The 24,600-nt window shown below is 38.0% G+C and overlaps 2 protein-coding genes across 3 annotated transcripts; both read right to left on the bottom strand.

Annotated features, from left to right (window-relative positions):
- Positions 1-7,028: 7,028 nt before the first annotated feature.
- Positions 7,029-8,018, bottom strand: LOC110328944 (olfactory receptor 5B3-like). Its single transcript, XM_021208439.2, has one exon. It carries the CDS (start codon positions 7,965-7,967, stop codon positions 7,029-7,031), a length of 939 nt encoding a protein of 312 aa, XP_021064098.1. The 5' UTR covers positions 7,968-8,018.
- A 6,369-nt stretch (positions 8,019-14,387) lies between these two features.
- On the bottom strand, positions 14,388-23,828 carry LOC110332395 (olfactory receptor 5B3-like). 2 transcript variants are annotated; one of them, XM_029541390.1, is made up of 3 exons: positions 23,775-23,828; positions 18,592-18,690; positions 14,388-15,448 (listed from the first exon to the last, which is right to left on the bottom strand). In XM_029541390.1, the coding sequence occupies exons 2-3, from the start codon at positions 18,615-18,617 to the stop codon at positions 14,482-14,484; spliced, it is 993 nt and encodes a 330-aa protein (XP_029397250.1). In that variant the 5' UTR covers positions 18,618-18,690; positions 23,775-23,828; the 3' UTR covers positions 14,388-14,481. The 2 variants fall into 2 exon arrangements, with proteins under 2 accessions (XP_029397250.1, XP_021069265.2); XM_021213606.2 differs by lacking the exon at positions 23,775-23,828 and having other exon boundaries at positions 18,592-18,780.
- Between the last annotated feature and the right edge of the window lie 772 nt (positions 23,829-24,600).

The following is a 24,600-nucleotide window of genomic DNA, read 5'->3' as shown; positions in this document are numbered from 1 at the left end:
TACACAATGGAATACTATTCAGCTATTAAGAATGAGGACAGCTAGATCAGGCTCCTGTCAGCATGCACTTCTTGGCTTCCACAATAGTTTCTGGGTTTGGTGACTGTATATGGGATGGATCCCCAGGTGGGTCACTCTCTGTATGGACTTTTCTTCAGTCTCTGCTCCACACTTTGTCTCCATATTTCCTCCCATGACTATTTTTTCCCACTTCTAAGAAGGACCGAAGCACCCACACTTTGCACAACTTGGTCTTCTTTCTTCTTGGGCTTCATGTGGTTTGTGAATTCTATCTTGGGTATTCCAAGCTTTTGGGCTAATATCCACTCATCAGTGAGTGCATACTATGTGTGTTCTTTTGTGATTGGGTTACCTCACTCAGGATGATATTTTCTAGTTCCATCCATTTGCCTAAGAATTTCTTGAATTCGTTGTTTTTAATAGATGAGTAGTACTACATTGTGTAAATGTACCACATTTTCTGTATCCATTCCTCTAATTCAGGGACATTTGGGTTCTTTCCAGCTTCTGGCTATTATAAATAAGGGTGCTATGAACCTGACATTTACAGAGGCAGATGTTTCTCAGCCAACCATTGAACTGATCATGGGGTCCCCAATGGAGGAGTTAGAGAAAGGATTGAAGGAGCTGAAGGGGTTTGCAACCCCAAAGGAAGAACAATAATATCAACCAACCAGAGCTCTCCAGGTCTAACCCACCAACCAAGGAGTATACATGGAGGGACCCATGTTTCCAGCCACACATGTAGCAGAGTATGGCCTTGATGGGCATCAATGGGAGAAGAAGCCCTTGGTCCCATGAAGGTTTGATGCCCCAGTGTAGGAGAATGCTGGGTCTGGGAGTCAGGAGTGGGTGGGTAAGTGGGGGCACACCTTCATAGAAATAGGAGGAGGAAGGATGGGATAGAAAGTTTCTTGGGGGACATCGAGAGTTTTTCAGGCAAATGGATGGAACTGGAAAATACCATCCTGACTGAGGTAACTCAGTCCCAAAAGGATGTGCATATATATATATATATATATATATATATATATATATATATATATATATATATAACTAATAAGTTGATATTAGCCCCAAAAGTTCAGAATACCCAGGATACAATCCACACAACTCAAGAAGGTTAACAAGCTGATGGGCCCAAGTGAGGATGCTTCAATCTCACTTAGGATTTAGAAGAAAGCAATTAGAGGGGGCAGAGGGAGAGAGGGACCCTGGGTGGGAGAGGGGAGAAGGAGGGGAAAAGAGGAACATGATCAGTTATTGTATTGGAAGGGGGAAACAGGATTAAAGCTTTGAAGGCCAGCAGAATGAATGGAAATATGCAACCTCAGGAGGTGGGAGGTGGAGGGACTCTTTAGAATTTACCAGAGACCTGGGAGGTGAGAGACTCTCAGGACTCAAAGGGATGGATCTTAGATGAAATGCCCATCAGTGAGGAGAGGGAACTTATAGAGTCTACCTCCAATAGAAAGGCAGAGCATCAAGTGGAGGGATGGAGTTGCCATCCCACAGTCAAAAACTCTGACCCAGAATTCTTTCTGTCTAAAACAACTGTAAGGACAAAAATAGAGGGGAGGCTGGGGGAAGGGAGGTCTAGTGTCCAGCCCAATTTGGGATCCATCTCAATGGAAGGCTCCAAGACCTGACACTATTACTGATACTATGGTGTGCTTACAGACGGGAGACTAGCATGGCTACTTCTGAGAGGCCCAACAAGCAGCTGACTGAGACACACACAGATACTTACACCCAACCAATGAACTGAAGTTGGGAACCCCTGTGGTTGAATTAGGAAAAGCTTTTTCCCTGGAAGAAGTCGACCCTATAGGAAGACCAGCAGTCTCAACTAACCTGGTCCCCAAGATTTCTCAGACACTGAGCCACTAAACCAGGCAGCATATACTAGCTGGTCTGAGACCCTGGACACATATACAGCAGAGGACTGCCTGGTCTGGCCTCAATGGGAGAAGATGCACCTAATCCTGAAGAAACTTGAGGCCTCAGGGAATGGGGTGGCTTGAGGGGTGGGTACTACCTCTTGGAGACAGGGGAGGAGGAATGAAATGCGGAACCGTTGGAGTGCAGACTGGGAAGATGAAAACAGCTGGACTATAAATGAAGATGAATGGCAATTAACAAAAAAATATACAGTTTTATACAACACAGTGCATGGAAGGGTACAGAGGATATTTTTCAGTCATCACATAGTAGTGCATATTCAGAAAATTCACAAATTTTAGATACTTGCGGACATATAATATTTGTACAAGCAACATCATAGTAATAGTTTAGACAATTTCCAACACTCATCAAGAGATTGCCCGTGCTCCTTTCCCACCCACAGTCCCAAGGAAGGACAGTTCTGATGACTTACCCTGTAGTTTTTCTGTGACAAATATCAAGTGAATAAAATTTTAGTACATGACTTTTTGAAACTGATGTTATCTCTCCTCTCCTCTCCTCTCCACTCCTCCCCCTCTCTCCTCTCCTCTTCTCAAACCCCATCCTTTTTCTTTGTTAAGGTCTCATTTACTTAGCTTATATGGACCTTCAACTCATAGTGCTCTATCTACCTGAGCCTGCAAATGCTAGGATTCTAAGCATGTACTAACATGTTTAACAGAGTATTTATTATATTCAGCAAATACAAACTATTGTGCAATTCAGTAATAACTCTTTTCATTACTGAATAGTATTTCAGTCATGAAAATAGATATATATGAGTGCCTATATCTATTACTGTTTCAGGACATTTGAATTGTTTTTAGTTTTAGATCAATTTGAACAAATTTCTATTAGCAGCATTGATGTATAAATCTTTCTATGGGATTGTTTCTCCCACCCCCTTGGAGTCCATATGCAAATGTAGCAATATGATCATAATTTAACTTGGTAAGAGGCTAATGTTTTCTCAAAGCCACTGTCTAGCTTTACATTCTCAGAGTAGTGCACCAGAGTTCTGTCAGTACCAAATTACCCCCAAAACAAGTAAGATGATTTTTCCTACTCATTCATATTCAGGGATATTTAGCAATACCCTTTAAATAAATATGTATGAAAATCAATTGAGTTAATTCCTAAAGAGGAACAAAATACATTCTAGGATATGTCAGTGTTAAAGGCTGATGACGCTCCCCTTACCTAGGCTCTGTGACTTAGCAAATTAATAATGGTTAAAAAATCTTTCATTTCACTCTTTCCTTTGGAAATAATTTACTATGAGAACCTATCCAGCCCACCTGACTTAATATAGACTGATCTCCCAGATGTTTCTTTGTTTATCAAGAATAAGAGTGGACATGAACCCTCTCTGTCTCATAAAGAATGAGGTGACATGCTAATATCCAACGGCAAATGAGAAGAAAAATACTTATTAACCAAGTCTTGTCATCCCTTTTTCCTCTCAGTATACAACATCTCTTTGGTGCCTAGAACAGGTTAAATTTATAGTAAAAAGTCCTCTGATAAAAATGACATCCTGTTATCCTGCTCCTTGTAAATGATTAACTGTACTGTTCAACTTCACTGATCCATCAAAACCAAGTTTCTGTTTAGTAACTTAACCAAACTTACGGTCAAATGAACTTTGACCCTCCCTCAGCCAGAGCCAAGAATGGCAAGCAGAAAATGACTAATTTCTACAGGAAACAAAAAATATACTTAATACTCTTCCTTCCAACTTTTCAAGTGTTTGCAAATATTATATTCTGAGATGTTGCCTTAGTAAAATCTCTTTCTCTGTCTTTAGTCTGCCCCATCTCCAAATTTAAACTTATGCCACTGCTAGGTTTGAGGGAATATGTGAACTCTTTGTTCTTATCCTTTCCCATGGCTGGCCACTTGTTAACACACAGTATTCTTGGGACTGAAGATAGGTATGTATATGCTCACTGTGGCCTTTCTTCATTGACCACTGCTCTTGGATCCATATCCAGCCACATTGCTATGCATATCATCCCACTTGGCCTGCTAAAGTGTTTTTATGCTTGAGCATTGTGATCTCTGACTCTACCACCAATTACGCTAATCCTAAAGCCATTGGTTACAGCTTTAAAGGTATTTGGAGAATGGAACTGACACTCATTTTGTCTTCCAAACTGATATCCTAAGTCATATTTTGAGAAAAAAAGTTTGTTAAACCCACTTTACAAAGTTGTTAGAGGACACTGATCGACCATATGTGAAAATATTAGCACAAAAAATATGAAGAAGCAAGGTATGATGACACCTTTAAAGGAATGCACTAACTCTCTCGGCACAAGCTCCAAAGGAAAGGATATTAATGAAATGCTTGGGGAAGAATTCACATGTATATTTTAAGAATGCTCAATGATATTTAAAAAGAACATAGGCAAAAAATTCCAAGAAAACAATAATGGGAATGCAAAACTCAGCAAGGCAAGTCATTGTGAGAAAGAACCAAACAGAAAAATCTTAGAAATTAAACTTTAAAAACACAACTGAGAGTTTTAACAAGAGACAAGATGAAGAAAAGAAATAATTTAGCCGGGCGTGGTGGCGCACGCCTTTAATCCCAGCACTCCGGAAGCAGAGGCAGGCGAATTTCTGAATTCGAGGCCAGCCTGGTCTACAAAGTGAGTTCCAGGACAGCCAGGGCTACACAGAGAAACCCTGACTCGACACCCCGCCCCCCCAAAAAAAGGAAAAACAAAACAAGAAAAAAAAAAAACAAGAAATAATTTGTTTTGTGTTGGCTAACTAGTACTGAGTATCAGGAATGCCCTGATATATTGTTAATATATCCAGGCAGATTTCATTGAAGAAAATGGGTATTTTCTTTATCAGTGGGTATCAATAGCAGATTGCTTATTGGTTAGGGGTTGGAACCAGTGGCCTCTTCCCTTCAGAGTGCTGGGATGTCATCTGGCTTGAACATGTGCAGTCCTTTTGCTTGCTACCATAGTCACTATTGCTTTATATGTACATCAGTCCTGTTGTGTCTGAAAGTCATCCATCACCTCTGGCTCTTGTTGTCTTTCTGCCTCCTCTTCTATATAGAACTCTGAGCACTGGGGAGAGGCGGGTGATGATGACATCCCATTTAGGACTAAGTGCTTCAAAGTCTTTCACACTCTATGCATTGTTCAATTGTGAGTTTCTGTTAATTGCCATTTACTACAAGAAGAAACTGTTTTGATAAGGGCTGATCAAGGTACTGATCTATGGATATAGCAATATGTTATCAGGAATCATTTTACTGTTATGTTCCTTTAGCAGAATAATAATCCTTTCCTCCTATACCCATGACCTATCTAGTCTCAGGTTCTTGGCCACATTGGCAAGGCCAGAAATGGGTAATAAGCAGGCATGTGTAGTTAAAATAGATCAAGCTAATGTTCTTACTTAGATTTAGATTCCAGCTGAGGTGCTCATGAGCATTGTGAAGACAAGGCAGAGTGGAGGGACAGTGTAAATGGGAAGGAAAATGACTGTCTTATATGGGAGTCATAGAAGACTCCCAAGATGGCTAGCCTCTGTTTAAGCAGAGAACTGAATTTAGTGAAGGAAATGTCCATTCAGGAGCTGCAAGCTCAAGTACCCTGAAGTAGGGATATGCTTGCAGCTGGAAAGAACATCAAGGGGATCAGTGTGAATGGGGTGAGGGGACCGATTGTGAGTGATAAGAGATGACACAACTTTATTAGTGATGAGTGGACGTGGAAAACCTGAATATCCCAGGGCATGTTCAAAGCAGAGCATATGAGGGTATTCATCTCCAATAAATCTCGTTGTTTTTACTCCACTTTCACTATGCTCTGCATAATTTTTGCTTTAGAAATGTACAATATAAAAGATAAATTTCTATACATTAGTTTCATCAAGAAAAAAGTACTAATTCACTTAAGATACCTCTTTAAAAGCTAAATTTGTATAAAATACTTTGATTTCTATCAATAAATACACCAAGAATATGAACACGTGTGTTTGAACCTGCATCCATTAGAGGACTTAGAATAGTTATGCAACTAAACAAGAACAATCATAATTGATACTCCAATACTCTGATGAACTATATTAACTTATCTTATTGAATACTAGCAGTGTGACCTAGAATACAGATAAGAGGATAAAGCACTTGCTATACAAGCATGAAGACCAAAATTGGAATTCTCAGAAATACCACATATTCTCATAAATTTTCCTAAATGTATGATACCAAAATAACAAGGAGGGCAGGGCAGATAATGAAGCTTACAAGCTTACATCTCACTGATGTGGCTATCAGAGCAAGAGAGAATCATGACTTCTGGATCATAACAGAAAAAGTTATGGACCACGTAATGACATAATTTCACATAAATGACAACATAGGGGCCCATCACAATATCAGCACTGAGACCATAGAACTACATCTGTAATACCAGAACTCAGAAAATGGAGGTGGATCTCAGAGAAAAGTTACTAACTAGACTAGCCTATCCTGCTAGGTTTTGTTCACTTTTCTACTACCATAAATTATGTGGAGAACTATTGACAAAGAAACTCAACCTCTGGCCCCTATGTGTGTACCAGCATCCACACATACACCCTCACATATAAAAACATGCATACCATAAAAAATGCAAAAAAGCAAGAACAAAAAACACCCATAGATCAGTGCTCCTTTATGTTTCAATATTTTTCTGTGTATTTGTGCATGCCCATGTGTTCACAAGTAGATCTTCTTCTCATGGGCTTTTATTTTGCCTCTTGGTTTGCATATATGTTACTAGTAGCATGTAGAAAAAAATGCTTGTATAAATGGTGAATAAATTTTCTGCTCCATGCATGTTTAGGAAAACATACCCAATACGTGCTAAACTTCACATCAGCTATTCTTAAACAGATATTGCATTTATAATATTGTTTCCATTTTCTAAAAATCAAACATTTGAGAAGATAAGGATATTGATTCTTCTACTTAACGTCACTGTGTTCTGAAATCTCACAGGGTACCTAGGGAAGCATGGAGCTGCATTACAGTGCACTATACAATGCTAGACTCAAAATCCTAAGGAATATTTTGCTTTATCCACAAATTTCTTGAATGCATTTTTCACCTCCTTGTTCCTTAAGCTATAGACCACAGGGTTCAGCATGGGGATGACCATGGTGTAGAACACAGACACAATTTTGTCAGTGTCCATGGAGTGGTTGGAGCTAGGCTGTAAGTACATGAAAATAAGAGTGCCATAGAAAATGGAGACAGCAATGAAGTGAGAAACACAGGTGGACATAGCCTTCTGGTATCCTGCAGCTGAGCGCATCTTGAAGATGGTGATAAAAATGAATGTGTAAGATATCAAAATAACAAGGAGTGCAGAACAGATGACAAAGCTTGCTCCATATAGGAGGACCATCTCACTGATGTGTCTATCAGAGCAAGAGAGAACCATGACGGCTGGAACATCACAGAAAAAGTGATGGACCACATTGGACTTGCAGAAATAGAGTCTGAATGTGTCCCCAGTATGGATAGAGGAATTCAGGAAACCACCAGCATAGCAGGCCATGGTCAGACATGCACATGTAGCTGGAGTCATAGTGGTGGTATAATGCAGGGGTTTGCACACTGCTGCATAGCGATCATAGGCCATTGCAGCCAAGAGAAAATTTTCTGCTGTAGCAAAGACTACAAATAAGAACATCTGGGCAGCACAAGCATTGTAGGAAATGGCTTGGTTTCCTACAAGAAGTCCAGCAACAACTGTTGGGGTAACAGCAGAGGAGTAAAAGATGTCTACCAAAGATAAATTACCAAGAAAAATGTACATGGGAGTGTGGAGTCGAGAGTCCCAGAGAATCAGCACAAGCATCCCCAAGTTCCCAGTCATGTTGATGAAGTAGATAAGAGTGAACATGACAAAGAGTGGGGTCTGAAGTTCTGGGGCATTGGTCACACCTAGAAGAATGAACTCTGTCACCTCTGTCCTGTTCTCCATCACTGTTATTTTGTAATCAGGAAGTTATCCTGTCATGAACAGAAGGAAGAAGACCATATTAAGTATAGGTGAGATTACCAAGAAGTTGATGTCTTCATACCAATGACAGGGATATTTCATAATAAGAACTACATAATAACAATATGTGCTTCAAATTTCTCTATAACCAGGCCCAGCGAGGTGAGTCATTGAGTAAAAGTGCAGGCCACAAGTTTGATGACCTGAATTCAATACTCAGGTTTTTTAAAAATTGTATAAAGGGTGCTTTTTTAATGTATAAAATTATTTATTTTTAAAAATTAAGTCAAATAAAGGGATTTGATTCCTTTGCTGTCCATCCAGGTCATCTGAATATAGCCCTTTCTCAAAGGTTGTCCAGTTGTACTTTTCAGCCCCTTCTTTTTATCTGTCTTTGGTTTAATGACACAGCCATTGACAACTTCTAAGTTCTCAAACAGAAGATTTGAGGATTTCTTCAATTTACTTTAGGGACCCTTCTTCAATTATCTTTAAACCATTTTAAGGTAGGGTTTACTTATGTCACCCAACATCTCTGAAGAGTCTTCTCATATCCATTCCTAGTGAACAGTACATGACTTTTAAAAAGGATATCATGGGCTGGAGAGATGGCTCAGTGCTTAAGAGCACTGATTGCTCTTCCCAGAGGTCCTGAGTTCAAATCCCAGCAACCACATGGTGGCTCCCAATCATCTGTAATGGAGTCTGGTGCCCTCTTCTGGTGTGTCTGAGAAAGCAACAGTGGTGTTCTCATATGCATAAAATAAATGAATAAATCCTTAAAAAAATAAAAAGGATATCATTTCAGTTATAAACACTGCAAAGTTTATGCTGACTTAACAGCTGTAGCCAGTTCTTACAGTGTGAAAGGAGAGAATCGATTCTCAAGAGAATGTGCACTGGCCTCCACGCATTGACTGAGGCACACACACCCAAACACCTCATATACACACTTCCAATGAGAAGGAAAGATTGCCTATAACTAAAGCACATGCTTAATAAATGTTTTTTTTGTCTAAAGTATTTCAGCCAATTGAATGAATTATTTTTAGAGGACATCGCTTCAGTTAACTTAATGAATTACTCAACATTTCCGAAGGCTGTGAGTCAGCCGGTTCATCTTCTCCCCCTCCCCAAGCATTTGCAGACTTCTCTGTGTGAATAAATGTGGGAGGGATTGCTCTCTAGACACTTCTACATAAACACTCCCATTTTCTCATCAAATTTGAATAATGGATACTTTCTCTTAGACTTCAGAACACCAGAGACTAAGATTTATATACATGTTGATAGAACTAACTTGCAAGCCAATTTTTGGTCCCATTTTGATAAAATGGTTATCAAGTCCAACAGTGTAACCTTGGTTTAAATCAAGTTGCAGTCCATAACTAGCCAGTGTCTCTGATGGATCACCTCAGTCTTAGGGCTTCTCCCAGTGAACTCAGTGGTATAACAGATATAATGCAACAACTGGAGCACAAGAAGCTTCTGTAAATGCAGAGACAATTACAATGAAGGTAGGCAAGACACCAGGCAGCTATGGGTAGGAAATGTTTGGTTCTTGGGAAAATTGCATATCAGCCTTACATTTGTAACTTAAGAAACACTACGCTTGGCTCAACTCTAAGCCATATTTGTTTTTTACACCTTCAAAATAAAGATGATAATGTGTTGAGTGTTTAGATATTATTGTCTAAATTAAATGAGAAAATCTACTTTCTAAGTGCACAAAACACAGATGTTTAGCTGAGTTGCGTGACTGCTAGCTATACCATCTTTATCATCATCATCATCACCACCACCACCACTCTCATTATAACCAGGTATCTGAATCAGATCTGAGAAAAGTTTATGGCAACATGTAGGGCATTAGGTGGGGATGAGTGTTGAAGTCTAAAAATCTCAGTCCTCGATTTCCTTTTTCATGCACTCATTCCTGAACATCTTTGAGTGAACCCCAGCCACTCATGTTCTGCCCATTGAATTGATTGTTTTATGTAATCCATCTGAGCCACTCCTTTGTTTAATATTTCCTTGCATCTATATTTTGGCTTGAGTTCCTTTTCCTTCTTTTGCTTGTGTTTGCCCTAACTTGATTGAATCACAAACATCAAGAGTTGAAAGTTTGTGATTGTGAGCTATATTGAGATTCATGACTTCTTTTAGTGAAAAAAATATGTTTGAAGTTTTTGTTTTAATATTTTATAATATAAACACAGTACTTTAAAGTAATTTTATTAGAATTTTAAGCCCTTAGAAGTGTATCTACCTTTTACCAACTATATCTTCTTAGATTTCTTTAGCCATTTCAGCATCTCACCTGACAAGCCTATATGATAAGGATTTATGTAAACCTAAACACACATGACCACTTTAAAATATACTGGGTGCTATGGGTACCACAAGAGTCATATGAAGAAGCATAAGTGAGAGTGCATGTGTATGTAATTCTGCTTATATGTTAATGAGACATATTACCATGTTTTGCTTATCATTGTTGATAGTGAAATTACCTGATAACCTAGTTTTCCATAACTAGTTCAAAGAGTGATTATTCCATATTTAAGTAGTTTTATCCATACTAAAAAGCTGTTGTTTTTACTCAAATGGATCATCTATGAAAAAATTATGTGGTTAAATTTAAAATGAGAATATGGGATTTGAGTGAGATTCACTAAAATGAAGATTAATTCTTTGCTCATTAAGTTATAATCATTTCTTTAGTTTAAAGAATGATCATGTTAGTTTATATTTTTTAAATTTCCAGTGAGATGCCAACAGATAATGAATAAAATCAAATTAATACCTGACCAGGCAGTACCTCATCTCTACTATTTGCTCTAGAATTCTTAGAAAGTAGGGCACTAAAAATTTCATAAACACCATTCAGCACTTAATTGACAAATTTTTAATATTTTAAAGACAGAATTAGCTCTGCATTAAAAAAAATGGTTCAAGACTCAAAACTCAGCGCTCAAATGATTCACAGGGTTCTACTAAGGCTACCTTTCTGGGGGATTTACTTTTCAGTAAAAGCAGATGGTAAATATAGAACCTTACCTTGCTCTTTGAACAAGAGTGGCAGTCAGTTATGAACAGTGTTGGCAATAAGAATTCCTCCTGTAGAGTAACTCACAGGTATCATCAGAGGGTCTCTCAGACAGGGAATAATCAAAAAGTTAAGAGCTTTCTAAAGCAACAAAAATACAGAAAAAAAGACACTCAAACATGCCCATCCATGAATTTACTATGAACTCTCCGTGTCCTTAGAAGGGTCTCTTACTTCTTCCTTGCCTGTAAAAGAAAGATTATAGTGTTGCCTCTCTCATATATTCCATAGAGAGGTATTTGTAGAGTGTAAGTGGAGGAAGGTACACAGAAAAGCTTGCTAACTGGTCACTTCTCTGAGGCTGTTTAATACAGTCTTGGGTATTTTTTACAACCATGGTTGAAGATTCTCAGAAAATCTTCAGTTCAGAAGAAAACCAGTGTGTATGGGAAAATATTAACATTCAGGTGGCTTAGTGATGGCCAAACATGGTCACCTTGCCATCATGGTCTTCTAAAGTGATTGACTTTAAAGGACAATGTATAAGAGCTAGCCAGGCACTATGGATGGAGTCATTGAGCTCTCTGGGGCTTTTCCCCATGGGGCACCTGTAGGGCTTCATTGCACCTTCAGAATGGAAAACCAAAGTCTCACTGGGTCTAAGATGGATTGTTTAAATGTATTTTCATCACGTATTATTTTCCTCTTTTCTCCAGTTAATATTAACTTATAAACACCAATATTTTAGTATAAAGCTTTCACAGTTTGGTTAAAGGTATATTCATGTTACCACTCCCATGATCATCCTTCATTAACTTTTTCCAAGCTCTTGGAGGGTGAGCTATTCTTTCTTATAGTAGGCCTTAAAAACATCAAACCTTTTTGTGTGTATAACTTTACCTTTGTGACAATGGTCAGCTGTGTTTACATTCAATGAGACATTTCTATTACATGATTTTCTTCTTATTAAGATGCCAATGAACAATTACGGAATATCTTTATTTGTCTAATAAAGGCAATTGAATCAATCCATGAATAGCAGATTGTGACTCTTGCACTTCTAAATAACCAGAGGAAGATATCAAAAATGGGAAAGAGTGAATTTAATGCATAGCTGAGATAAAGCCAGATATTAGCATGAATTTGTATTCAGATTAACATCAACAGGATCATGACACAAAAATAAGTATAGCTGTATATATAGGCATATAATTATGCATAGTAAATTAATTAGAGACCTTTGTATGTGTTCACCTCATGAAAATCTCTCCAGATAACGAACACGAGACTGCAGTACAGTAATGCTGAATGTTCTATAGCTTTTTAAAAGATTTATTTATTTTATGTATATGTATATGAGTTTTATGTATATGTGTACACTGTCACTATCTTCAGACACACCAGAAGAGGGCATTAAATCCAATTGCAGATGGTTGTGAGCCACTATGTAGATGCTGGGACTTGAACTCAGGAACCCTAGAAAAGAAGCCAGTGCTCTTATCTGCTAATCCATCTATCCAGCCCCTGATAGCTTTCTCTTATCTGCCAATAGCAGACAGAAATCATCTTTGATTTCTCTTTTAAAAGTTAAAAAAAAAAGATGAGATGATTCACTTGAATAAGAACTTTTAGGAAATAACCCAAGTAGTCTATAAATGTCCTCTACCATTGCTGAGTGAGAATAGGTTAAAATGCAGAAACAATGCAAACAATAGTCTCTATCTTTTCAAATACATTACATTTCTAGAATAGGACCTTATAAAGTTTTATGCTATGGTTATCACTAGTTCATTAGTGGTCCAAACATTTTATCATATCTGGGCTGAACTTTATCAATTTATTTATGCATTTAGTAAATAAGTATGGAGCTTCTTCAATGGGTCAAAATTGTATTCAAGTTCAAAGCACATGTAGTTAAAATAGATCAAGCTAATGTTCTTACTTAGATTTAGATTCCAGCTGAGGTGCTCATGAGCATTGTGAAGACAAGGCAGAGTGGAGGGACAGTGTAAATGGGATGGGAAGGAAAGTGACTGTCTTATATGGGAGTCATGGAAGACTCCCAAGATGGCTAGCCTCTGTTTAAGCAGAGAACTGAATTTAGTGAAGGAAATGTCCATGCAGGGGAGCTGCAAGCTCAAGTACCCTGAAGTAGGGATGTGCTTGCAGCTAGAAAGAACATCAAGGGGATCAGTGTGAATGGGGTGAGGGGACTGACTGTGAGTGACAAGATATGACACAAATATGTTAAGGATAAATGAGCATCACTGAGTCCTCAGAAGCACTTGCATAGATAATACATGGGAAACATAAGTTGCCAGGACACTTTTAAAGCAGTGCATATGGGGGTAGTCACATGCAAAGTGGATAAGTCCTTTGTTTTCACTCTATTTTCATGATACTCAGCATAATTTTCCTTTTGAATCATAGAAAGCAAAAAATTAAGTCTCTATAAAATGACCTAGACACAAAGAAATATCTGTTCATTTAAGATACTTATTGCTAAACCTCTCAGTAAAATACCCAAATATTTTAAGCACATATTTAAACCTACATCACTTGAAGCACATGGAGTAGTATCTCAGTTGAAGAGAAGTAAACAAGTTGATATTCTTTGATATACCCCAAAATAAATTATTTAAATTATTTGTGGAAAACTAATTGTGGGAGATAATCCAGTGGGCAAAACAAATATCATGCAAACATGAAAACCAGAGTTGTGGATCTTCAGAACCTTTATAAATTTTGGAAGGGTGTGGGCACCCACCTATAATTCCAGAGGTGTAAACAAGGAATCACAAGAGGAAAATGACTAGCTATACCAGCTGATAGGAGAGATCTTGCTTTAATTGAGAGATCTTTCTTCAATCAAAAAAGTAAACAGCCAGTCATTAAGAAAGACTTCCATATCACCTGTAGGTCTCTGTACATAAGCACAGACACAAACACACTTAAACACACATGTATTCAAGCACATACAAACATCATATGTGTCTGTGCACGTGAATATAGAGCATGGATCCATACACCTTCAAAAGAGAATACTAACAGGATGCCATTGTACTCTGTGTATGTTTCTGCATCCAAATGTCTATGCCCATGTGTGTCACAAGCAGAAACTTCTTCTCATGGGTTTTTCCTTGCATCTTGTTTAGATATGCACTACTAGTGGCCTGTAGAAAATGCTTGTAGAAATGGTGCTTAAACAGTCTGAGCCATGAGTGTTTAGAAAAACATAACCAACATTGCTAAACTTCACGTTAGCCATTCTAAAACAGTTATTGCAATTACAGCATTATTTGTATTTCTTGAAAAGCAAACATTTGAAAAGATAAAGGTATTAATTCTTCCATTTGACATCAATGTGACCTGATTCTAGGTCACTAGGTACCTAGAAAAATGTCATAGGCATGGAGTTGCGTTACAATTCACCATACAATGCTAGATTTAAAATCCTAAGGAATATTTTGCTTTCTCCACAAATTTCTTGAATGCACTTTTCACCTCCTTGTTCCTCAGACTGTAGACCATAGGGTTCAGCATGGGGATGACCATGGTGTAGAACACAGACACAGTTTTGTCAGTGTCCATGGAGTGGCTGGAGGTGGGTTGTAAGTACATGAAAATAACAGTTCCGTAGAAAATGGAGACAGCAGTGAAGTGAGAAACACAGGTAGACATAGCCTTCTGGTATCCTGCAGCTGAGCGCATCTTGAAGATGGTTATAAAAATAAATGTGTAAGATATCAAAATAACAAGGAGTGCAGAACAGATAATGAAACCTGCTCCGTAAATGAGTACCATCTCGCTGATGTGTCTATCAGAGCAGGAGAGAGTCATGACGGCTGGAACATCACAGAAAAAGTGATGAACTGCATTGGATCCACAAAATGAAAGCCTGAATGTGTCCCCAGTGTGGATGGAGGAATTCAGGAAACCACCAGCATAGCAGGCCATGATAAGACATATACACACAGTTGGAGTCATGACAGTGGTATAATGCAGGGGTTTGCACACTGCTGCATAGCGATCATAGGCCATTGCTGCCAAAAGTAAATCTTCTGTAGTGACAAAGGATGAGAATGAGAACATCTGAGCAACACAGACATTGTAGGAGACAACTATGTTTCCTACAAGAAGTCCAGCCAAAACTGTTGGAGCTACAGCTGAGGAGTAAAAGATGTCCACCAGAGACAGGTTAGCAAGAAAACAGTACATGGGAGTGTGGAGTCGAGAGTCCCAGAGAATCAGTACAATCATTCCCAAGTTTCCAATCACATTGGTGAAATAGATAAGGCTGATTATGATAAACAGAGGGGCTCGCATTTCTGGTGCATTTGTTAGTCCTAAAAGGATGAACCCTGCCATCTCTGTCCTGTTCTCCATCAATGTTATTTGAGAATCAGAATATGCCCTGTAGGAAAAATAAAGGAAGAGAGCTTATCTAATGTAGAGAGATTGACAAGATACTGAAATATCTTTATTCTACTATCAGGAATTATTTTATTATAATAAAAACTTAAATTCCAATGATTCTTAATGCTTAGAGACAGTGAGATGGTGCACTGGCTAAATGTACCTGCTTCAATCTCAACTGACTTGAATTCAGTCCTTAGAATCCACAGTAAAAGGTGGGGAGTGACATGCATATTTTCCTCAGGTATCTGCACAAATGCCATATTACGCATCACACACACACACACACACACACACACACACCTTAATTATAGCAGTAGCAATAATAGAAGTATAATCTTAATGCTAATGGTTTGAGGACAGGTCTCAATTTTGATTACTGGTTTGCCTGCAACTTATTAGGTAGACCCAGGCTTACCTCAAACTCCTTAAGATCTATCTGCTTTTGTTCAGAGTTTAAAGACATGTTCCACCATATCCATCAATGATTGAATATTTGTATATCAACTTCTGTAGTAATTCAGTCAATTGAATGAAGTGTTATCAAAGCTCACCACTCCAGTTTTTTTTTTTATTTTCCAATTTTTATTAGGTATTTACTTCATTTACATTTCAAATGCTATATCACTCTAGTTTTTAAGTCTTAATTTTTTTGAACTAATGTTTTGAAACTTTAAATTTTTTCAAGGCTTGTTTTCATGTCTATGTCTGTGTATCATTATGTGCATGTGTGTGCTAGAGCTTGTGAATTTCAAAGTCTTCATTTCCCCTGGATCTGGAAATATAGGTGATTATGAACAACCTGATGTGGGTACTGACAGCAGAACTCCCTTCCTCTATAGGAGCAGTGTGCTTTTTATGGTTGGTTTATTTCTCCAGAGCAATTCTGACATTTTTATGGATTTTCCAATGTGTCACTTCTGAAACTAGTAACTCAATTATCTTATCTTTTCCCATCCTCAAGCACTGTCACACTTCTGTGTATGCAATGTACCATGGACTGCCCTGCAGATGTGTTTGCATATATTTTCCTTGATTTCTCAACACATGCAAATAGCAAGTTCTTCTTCTTAAATAACAGAATGTCAGTGGATGAGAATTATAATTTTGTTTAAAAGTACACTAATTTCAAACCAAACTTTGTTCCCAAACAAAATAGTTATCAATAATGTAACCTAATTTTAGATCAAGTTGCAATTCATTATTAGCCATTCTCTTTGCTGGATCACCTTAGTCTTAGGTTTCTCCCTCTAGGCTCACTGAGAGACACATGCCAAAGGATCTAGTGAGATTACTGAAGTAGAGGAAGCTTCTATAAATGCAGAGACTATTCTAATGAAGGACACTAGGATACCAGGCAGCTTCAGACAGAGAACTTTGATTTCTGGGGAGAACTGTATGTCAGCCTTACATCTGCAGCCCAAGAACCACTAGCCCTGGCTTAATTCTCTTAAGGCAGATTTCCTACATCTACAAACTTAAGGTGATAATGTGTTCAGTGTTGAGGTATTGCTGTCTAAATAAAATGGGTAAATCTATTTCTAACTGCACAAAACACTACATCTAGCAGAGTTTCATGATTGATAGCTGTGTCTTCATTGTCATCATAGTCATCATCATCATCATCATCATCATCATCATCACCACCACCATCACCAGGTATTAGAGTGGAACTCTGCCCTTAAGATCTGAGAAAGGTTTGTGGCAACATGTAGGGCATCTGGTGTGGATAAGTGTTGAAGTCTGTAAATCACATTCCCCAAGTTTTTTTTTCTACACATGAATTCCTGTAGGTCTTTATGTGACACTCAGTTACTCATACATATTTAATTGTTTTATGTATTTCATATGAGCCACTCTTTCGTTTAAGCTCTTCTTTTGAATCTATATTTTAGCTTTGCTTCATTCTTTCTTTTGCTTATGTCTGACATGACCTGATTGAAACATAAATATCATCATCAGAACTTGAATGTTCATAGATTGTGAACTATATTTAAATTCATAAGCTGTTTTCATGAAAAATCTGTGTTTGCACTTTTTTCTGACCCTTTTCTAATGTAAACACAATACTCTGGAATCCTTTTATTTGAATGTCAAGCTCTTAGATTTGTATCTACTGTCTACCAAGTATGCCTTATTATTATTCATTTCCTACCCCCTTTAGCAGCTCACCTAATAAGTCTAGCCCCAGAGAGCTACATGTAAGACTTAACAGTTCAATCACTTTCTCAGCATATTAGGGGATACAGCATATAATAAAGAATTGTTACGAATGTGACATATGAGCAGGTAAGGATACTTGCATATGCATAAAACCTATGTTAGTATTCTTTATTTACCATGAAGGCACTTGATAATGAAATTGAGTAATATTTCCACAGCCGTTATGAAGTGCCAAGATTCAATATGAAAACCACTTTCATCCTAATTGCTTTTATTTAGGATAAATAAAATGGATGGTCTATGAATAAATGAGTGAGATAAGTGAGAAATAAAACTATGCTATTTAGGGAAATGTTTTCAAAGTTAAAATGGAGGTTGGTCCTTTTGTTTATTCATGTGTAATCCTTTTTAGATAAAAATATAATCATTTTATGTTACTCTTTTATCTCCAATGCGGAGTGGGTACTAGAAAGATGGCTCAGTGATTAACAGCACTGAATACTTTTCTAAATGACCTAAATGAAAATCCCAGAAACTACACTGCCCCTGTTAGTCATTTATAACTCGGGTTCCAAGTGGGTCCAATGACTTTCCTGGCTTTGACCAGCACTGCTCACATGTGGTACATGGGCATACATACAAGCAAACTACCCATATACATAAAAATAAAAAAATCTCCAAAAATAAGTCGTCAATGAAACATAACAAATAAAATCAAGTTAACACCTGATGAAGCAATACCTTATCTTGCTGTTTACTCTAGGATTTTAGAAAGCAGGACATTGGTATTTCATAACCACCATGTAGCTCCCAAATAACAAATATTTATTATTTGCAAGATAGATTTAACCCTGCATTTTGGAAAAGGATTTAAGTCCTTGAACTCTGTGCTCAAATGGCTCACAGAGGTTCTACCAATGCTACATTTATATGAGCTGTACTTTTCACTAGAAGCTGGTGATGAATACAGAAACTTACCTTGTTCCTTGAACAAGGGTGACCATCAGTTCTGAATGGTATGCTTGCAATGAGAAGTCCTTCCAAGGAGTAACAACCAGGTATTATCAGAGGGGCTCTCTGGCAGGGAATAATCAAAAGGTGCTGAGATATGCAGTGCAACAAAAATCAAACCAAACCAACAACATCACAGACAAACAAAAAAAACAAAACAAAACAAAACAAAAAGCAAACAAACAAAAAACAAAAACAAAAACAAAAAAAAACAGGAAAAAGACACTAAACCCAGCCAGCTATGAGATTACTGTGTACTCCCTACCTTTGTAGGGCATTCTTATTTTTTTCCTTCCTTGTAAAGGAAAGATTATAACTTTGCCTCTCCTATGTAATCCACAGTTTTCTATCAGTAGAGCATGAGTAGAGGAAAATACATATAACAGCTCCCGAACTGGCCACTTTGCTGAGGTTCTTCAATACCATTTTTATCTTGTGTGTTTTTCTCAACCATGTTTGTAGATTCCTCAGAAATCTCTAAGTCAGAAGGTCAATGTGTATGCATTAATGTCAATATTAAGATGACTGAATGATGACCAAATGTGGCCAGTGTGCAGTCTGGTCCTGGTCTTCTAAACTAATGTTGGACTGCAAAGAACAATGCATGTGAACCAGCTTGGCATTATTGATTCTTTGAGCTCTCTCGGGATTGTTTCCCATGAGGACATCTGTAGGTCCTCATTTCATCTTCCTAAGAAAGAAACAAACTCCCAGCTAGTACAAAGCTAGAGGATTTAAGTGTGTCTATGTCTATGTATGTTTGTATCATCTATTATTTTTCTTTTTTCCTAATTAATGTAAAATTATAAACAGCATAACTTTTTAAATATAAAGAGTATACAATCTGGCGAAAGGTATATTCATATTGCCCTACCATGATTATCCTTACATGTTTTCAGATTGGTCATGCTCTTCCACCTGCTCAGTCTGGAGAACACTAAACTCTTTCTGACCACACATTTTAATCTTTGTTACAATGGCTTTACCCACATCCTAGGATATGTAACCATTGGATTCAGTGCTTTCACTTAGAATGTTATATTTAAAGTCTGTTTATATATTTCCTTGTCAGTCATAAAATCTGTTTTGTAATGAAGTTATACTTCATAATTTAAACTTTGCATATCATTTCTTCCATTCAGCAGTTAAGGAACCTTTGTGCTAGTGTGTGTGTGTGTGTGTGTGTGTGTGTGTGTGTGTGTGCATTTTGAGTCACAGACTCTTTACAGCCCAGTCCATCCTTACCTTTTTGAGTGCTTAAACTATAGACATGCACCACCTTTCTTAACCTGTTTCCTGTCTGCTAATTGTAAATGAAGCTAGCTTGATTTTACATTTTCCTAAAGTTTCTTTTTCAATGAATATAGACACTATTAGAAATCCTTCCCCCCCCCCCCGCATTCTATGAAGTCAGCATTTCCTGATACCAACTCCAGTCAAATGTCAGGAAAATAATATTAGACATCTCTCTTAAATATGCATTTAACAACACAAAAATATAATCAGTGTTTAAACAGTTTCTGTGTTAATTTGAATGATAAGGATCCACATAGGCGCCTATATTTTAATGCTTAGTCACCATGTAGTGAAACTGGACAGGATTAGGAGATATGGCCTTGTTGGAGAAGCTGTATCATTGGGAGTGTGCTTAGAGGTTTCAAAAGCCCAACCTCTCAGCTACTGCTTCAGCACCATATCTGTCTGCTTCCTACCATGATGATCAGAGACTAACCCTATACAATTATAAGTCTCCAATTAAATGCTTTCTTTTATGAGAGTTGTCTTGGTCATGGTATCTCTTCACAGCAATAAAACAGTAACTAAGACTGTTACAAACCACTAATTTTTATTCCAAGAAATGTATATGTACACTGATATATAAAAGTCAGCCATGTAACAATATAAATTATTATAATGTAGAAAGCTTCTATGAGGCCCCCAACATATACAGCAGAGGACTGCTGGTCTGACCTCAGTGAGAGAAGATGCACTTAACCTTTGAGAGACTTGAAGCCCCAGCTAGTGGGGAGGCCTGGTGGGGTGGGACTGGTTGGGGGCATCCTCTTGGAGAAGAAGAAGGAGGAATGGGATAAGGAACAGTCAGAGGGCAGACAAGGAGGGGAAGAATTATTGGACTGAAAAAAAATGATTAAAGATAATTTAAAAAAGAAAAATACAATAAATGTATTAAGGTATGATTGATATAAGCTATGTACATATTTTCTTTTAGGATACAGTTGGTCAGACAGCTAATAATAAAAATAAATTTCACAAATTATAAAAACAATTATTAAATCTCACAGTTAATGTTATACTCAAGAGAGACCTTGGGTCCACGCCAAGTACAGAATGTGCTGTTACTCACTGATCCATCTCTCTAGCTCTGCTTGCAAAATTTAATGGATTATCCAGTGTGACATTTATGAAACTAGTGCGAGGAAAAGGAAGAAAACCTGTTATGTAAGTTTACCCACAGGATGAGCTCCCTTGTTTTCATCTGTTCTGCTCAAAACTGTTCCAGAAGCATTGATCCATCCAAAAATCAATTTAAAAGATGCAATTAAAAAGGATGAAATGAAACTAAAGTTACTCTTGATATGAAATTTTTCTTCTTTTTTGTTTTTTATTGTTTGAGAATTTGATGTACTGTGTTTTCATCAAATCCATTCCATTCTCCGACCACTGATTCCTCTCCAGCCTCCTCCAACACTTTCCCTTTCCCCTCTCAACATCATGTGCTTCGGGGTGTTTGTTTTTGTTTTTTGTTTTTTTCCCCCCGGAGTTCACTTAGTGATGCCTATACACCTATGTATTCGTGAGTGCAGGACCACCTTCTGAAGCATGGGTAGCTTCTTAAGGCCACATCCCTGAGGATAACTGACTTTCCTCTCTCCTTTAGCAGCCATCAGCTACCAATAGTTCTTCAGTTCCTCTCCCATCAGGGCTGGCATTCTGGCTGGCTTATTCTTGTGCAGGTCATGTGCATGTGGGCACAGATGCTGTTAGTTCCTCTGTGCAATGGTGCTGGCATGTCCAGAAAATGCTGTTTTGCTTACAGACATCAACTAGCTCTGGTTCTTTAATATCTCTTAAGCAATGATCCCTGACCCTTAGGGAAAGGACTGTGATGTAGTTGTTCCATTTAGAGCTCAGAACTCAACAGTTTCTTATTATTTACATGTTGACAGTTATAGGTATCTATATATTCATTTTACAACTACTGCAAAAAAAGGGGGGTTCTTTGATGATGTTTGAGAGATGCACTCTTCTATTAGTATAATTGTAAGAACTTGGCCAGGCATGATGGTGCATGCCTCTGATCCCTCTGCTCTAGAGGTAGAAAGATCTCTGTGAGTTCTAGCCAGCCTGATCTCCAGCACTTCAAGAACTACATAGATACACCCTGTCTCAAACAAAAACAAATAAGAGCTTTGAAGGCCGTTTATGACTATGTCCATTCAACAGTACTAAGTTTCCCCATAATACTGACTGTAAGCTAGCCAGCTAGGTGTTTTAGAAATCTTTAAAATTACACAAATATTTTTAAGTAAAATTTTAGAAATGGCACAATTTAAGACTCTCTAAATTCTTTCTGTCTATTCACATTAAGTACTCAAAAAAGCTTAAATTATTCCATTTAAAGTACTAACAAGCCGTTCCCAGTAGCCTATACATTTATCCAGCAAGCAGAGGTGGGTGATTCTCCATCAGTTCAAGGACACATTATACTGTGAGTTCCAAGATACCCAGGCTTCCCAATGAGACCCTGTTTCAAACAAAACAAAACAAAACAAAAACAAAGCAAAAACAAAACATGCCGCAGACTGGACTCAATAGGTTTCCCAACCCACAAAAGAAATCAGGGTCCTGGTACTCAGGTAGACAAGTAGTCGGCGAAAATGACAAACAGACACAAGGGAGTGCTGAATCTGAATGTAATTTCTCAAAGCAAGCATCAGACTTTAATCAGCCTCCGCTGTGCAAACTGAGACTGAATCAAGAAATGGATATTTTCCTTTTATTTTCCTTTCCTCTTTCCTTTCCTTTCCTTTCCTTTCCTTTCCTTTCCTTTCCTTTCCTTTCCTTTCCTTTCCTTTCCTTTCCTTTCCTTTCCTTTCCTTTCCTATAACTGCTTATATGACACACCTTGTCAAATGAGGATTTAAACCAAAAATTCCCTAACAGCTTCTGGCAACCATCCAAAGCTTCCAGTTCATCCAATCCAAGGGCAACTCAGAAGAGAGAAACAATCCCTATACAGTAAATGCCCCAAATAGCCCAAAGGTCTACCATGCTGAAATATTTTCTGAAGCCACCATCAGTCCACACTTAGTCAAACATTCCATAGCCATCTGCAAAACCTGCTCTGCCCACTCTGCCACTTTTTGCACCCAACAAAAACATCACCCACAAAATGCATTACATATGCTTGAGGATATGATTTGCTAACTTGTAATAAAGCTTTATCTACAAATTTTTGGCACAATGTAGGATTGGGGTGTTGTAAATAAGGTAATAGTAAGAACTGAGTTATTCTTTGACCGTTTTGAAGTTTTACTGTCTCTTTTAATGCTTAAACCATAACTTCAATTTCACCTAATGTATCAGAATCCACAACTCAAAGTTCTTCTTATAACTGGAGCTGCATCCTATAATGAGGCCCACAGTTCCTGAACGGGGCTAAGAGGCTGCCCCTTATCTAGTTTTCTGTCTTACTCATTTCACCTGCTTCTTTAGTAAGTGGAGTCCCATGTTTATGGAACTTTGATTTACATTCATTCCTCCAATGCTTCTCTGTACCATAGCGTGGGCAGAGACCTGGAGGAAGGCCCTTTTTGTTTCCAGAGGAATTTTTACAATCCGTCCTCAGGTGTCCCAGTTTTCCACAACCCAAACATGTAGCTTCATTCCCCTGAGAGCACTTTTCATTCTCATAGGTGTTCTTAACATTGGCACTGAATTTCTGTCCCTTCACTGCTACAATGTAGGCCTTTTCTTGCACTACAACTGGTGAGGCATCTAAACATGCTTAAATGTAATCCTGTAGGGACCCTGTCTTATGTATTGGTCTGATCAGCATGTACTTTAAGTCTGACAGAAACAACTGCTTCCATTTTGACTCAGACTGCCCCATGGTAACACTTACTCACCTTCCTTAAACTGGTTATCTTTTACCAGCAGGTCTGCAGACCCTTGAAGAGATCCTATCATTGCCTGAGAAGAAAAGAAGAAAAAGAAGAAGAAAAAGAGAAAACGTCTTACCTGGCCAAGGTCCCTGTTTGATGCACCACATGGCACAGACTGAACTCAGTCGGTCCCTCAACCCACCAGAGATATCAGGGTCCTGATACTAAGGTGGACAAGGAGTCAGTGAAAATGTGAGACAGGGACACAAGGGAGTGCTGGATCTGAATGTAATTTCTCAAAGTGAGCATCAGACTTATATTACAGAAGAAAATAAGGAAGGTAGGTGACACAGCAGTCAAGGTGCATTGAGATCATCCAGTGTATAATGGCATGAAACAGAGAAATGCATACATAAAGGCCTGACAGGAACCAGGCAGTGATTATAACTGAGATAAAAAGTGGCCCTATCTAAAGTCAGCTATTTTAGGAGCCAGGTGAGGATTTTGCACCCTAGTCACAATTCTAGTCTATTGTATAACCCACCACCAGGGGGGTTCCCACTCTTGCTAACCTTTCATGAATAATGCAATACTCTAATTCCTCCTTAAAACACAACCCTCCTTCTGCCTAGACCATTGTAAATTCCTGCAAATGGGAGTGACTTAGCTGTTATTCTAAGTTTACTTTGTTGAACTAGCCCTGAAATTTCTAGCTCTTGTCCAGTAAAATACTGAAAGAAAGCATGCAAGACCCTCCACACTATTGCAAGGACAAATATGAAACACATCTGTGTTATGGGACACAAAAGACTCTCCAGGAGACAAGTTTCCATGAAACATTTTGCCTCAG

Source organism: Mus pahari, chromosome 1 (genome assembly GCF_900095145.1).
Source record: "Mus pahari chromosome 1, PAHARI_EIJ_v1.1, whole genome shotgun sequence".
NCBI classification, from domain to species: Eukaryota; Metazoa; Chordata; class Mammalia; order Rodentia; family Muridae; genus Mus; species Mus pahari.
This window is presented reverse-complemented; position numbering and strand designations above follow the sequence as displayed.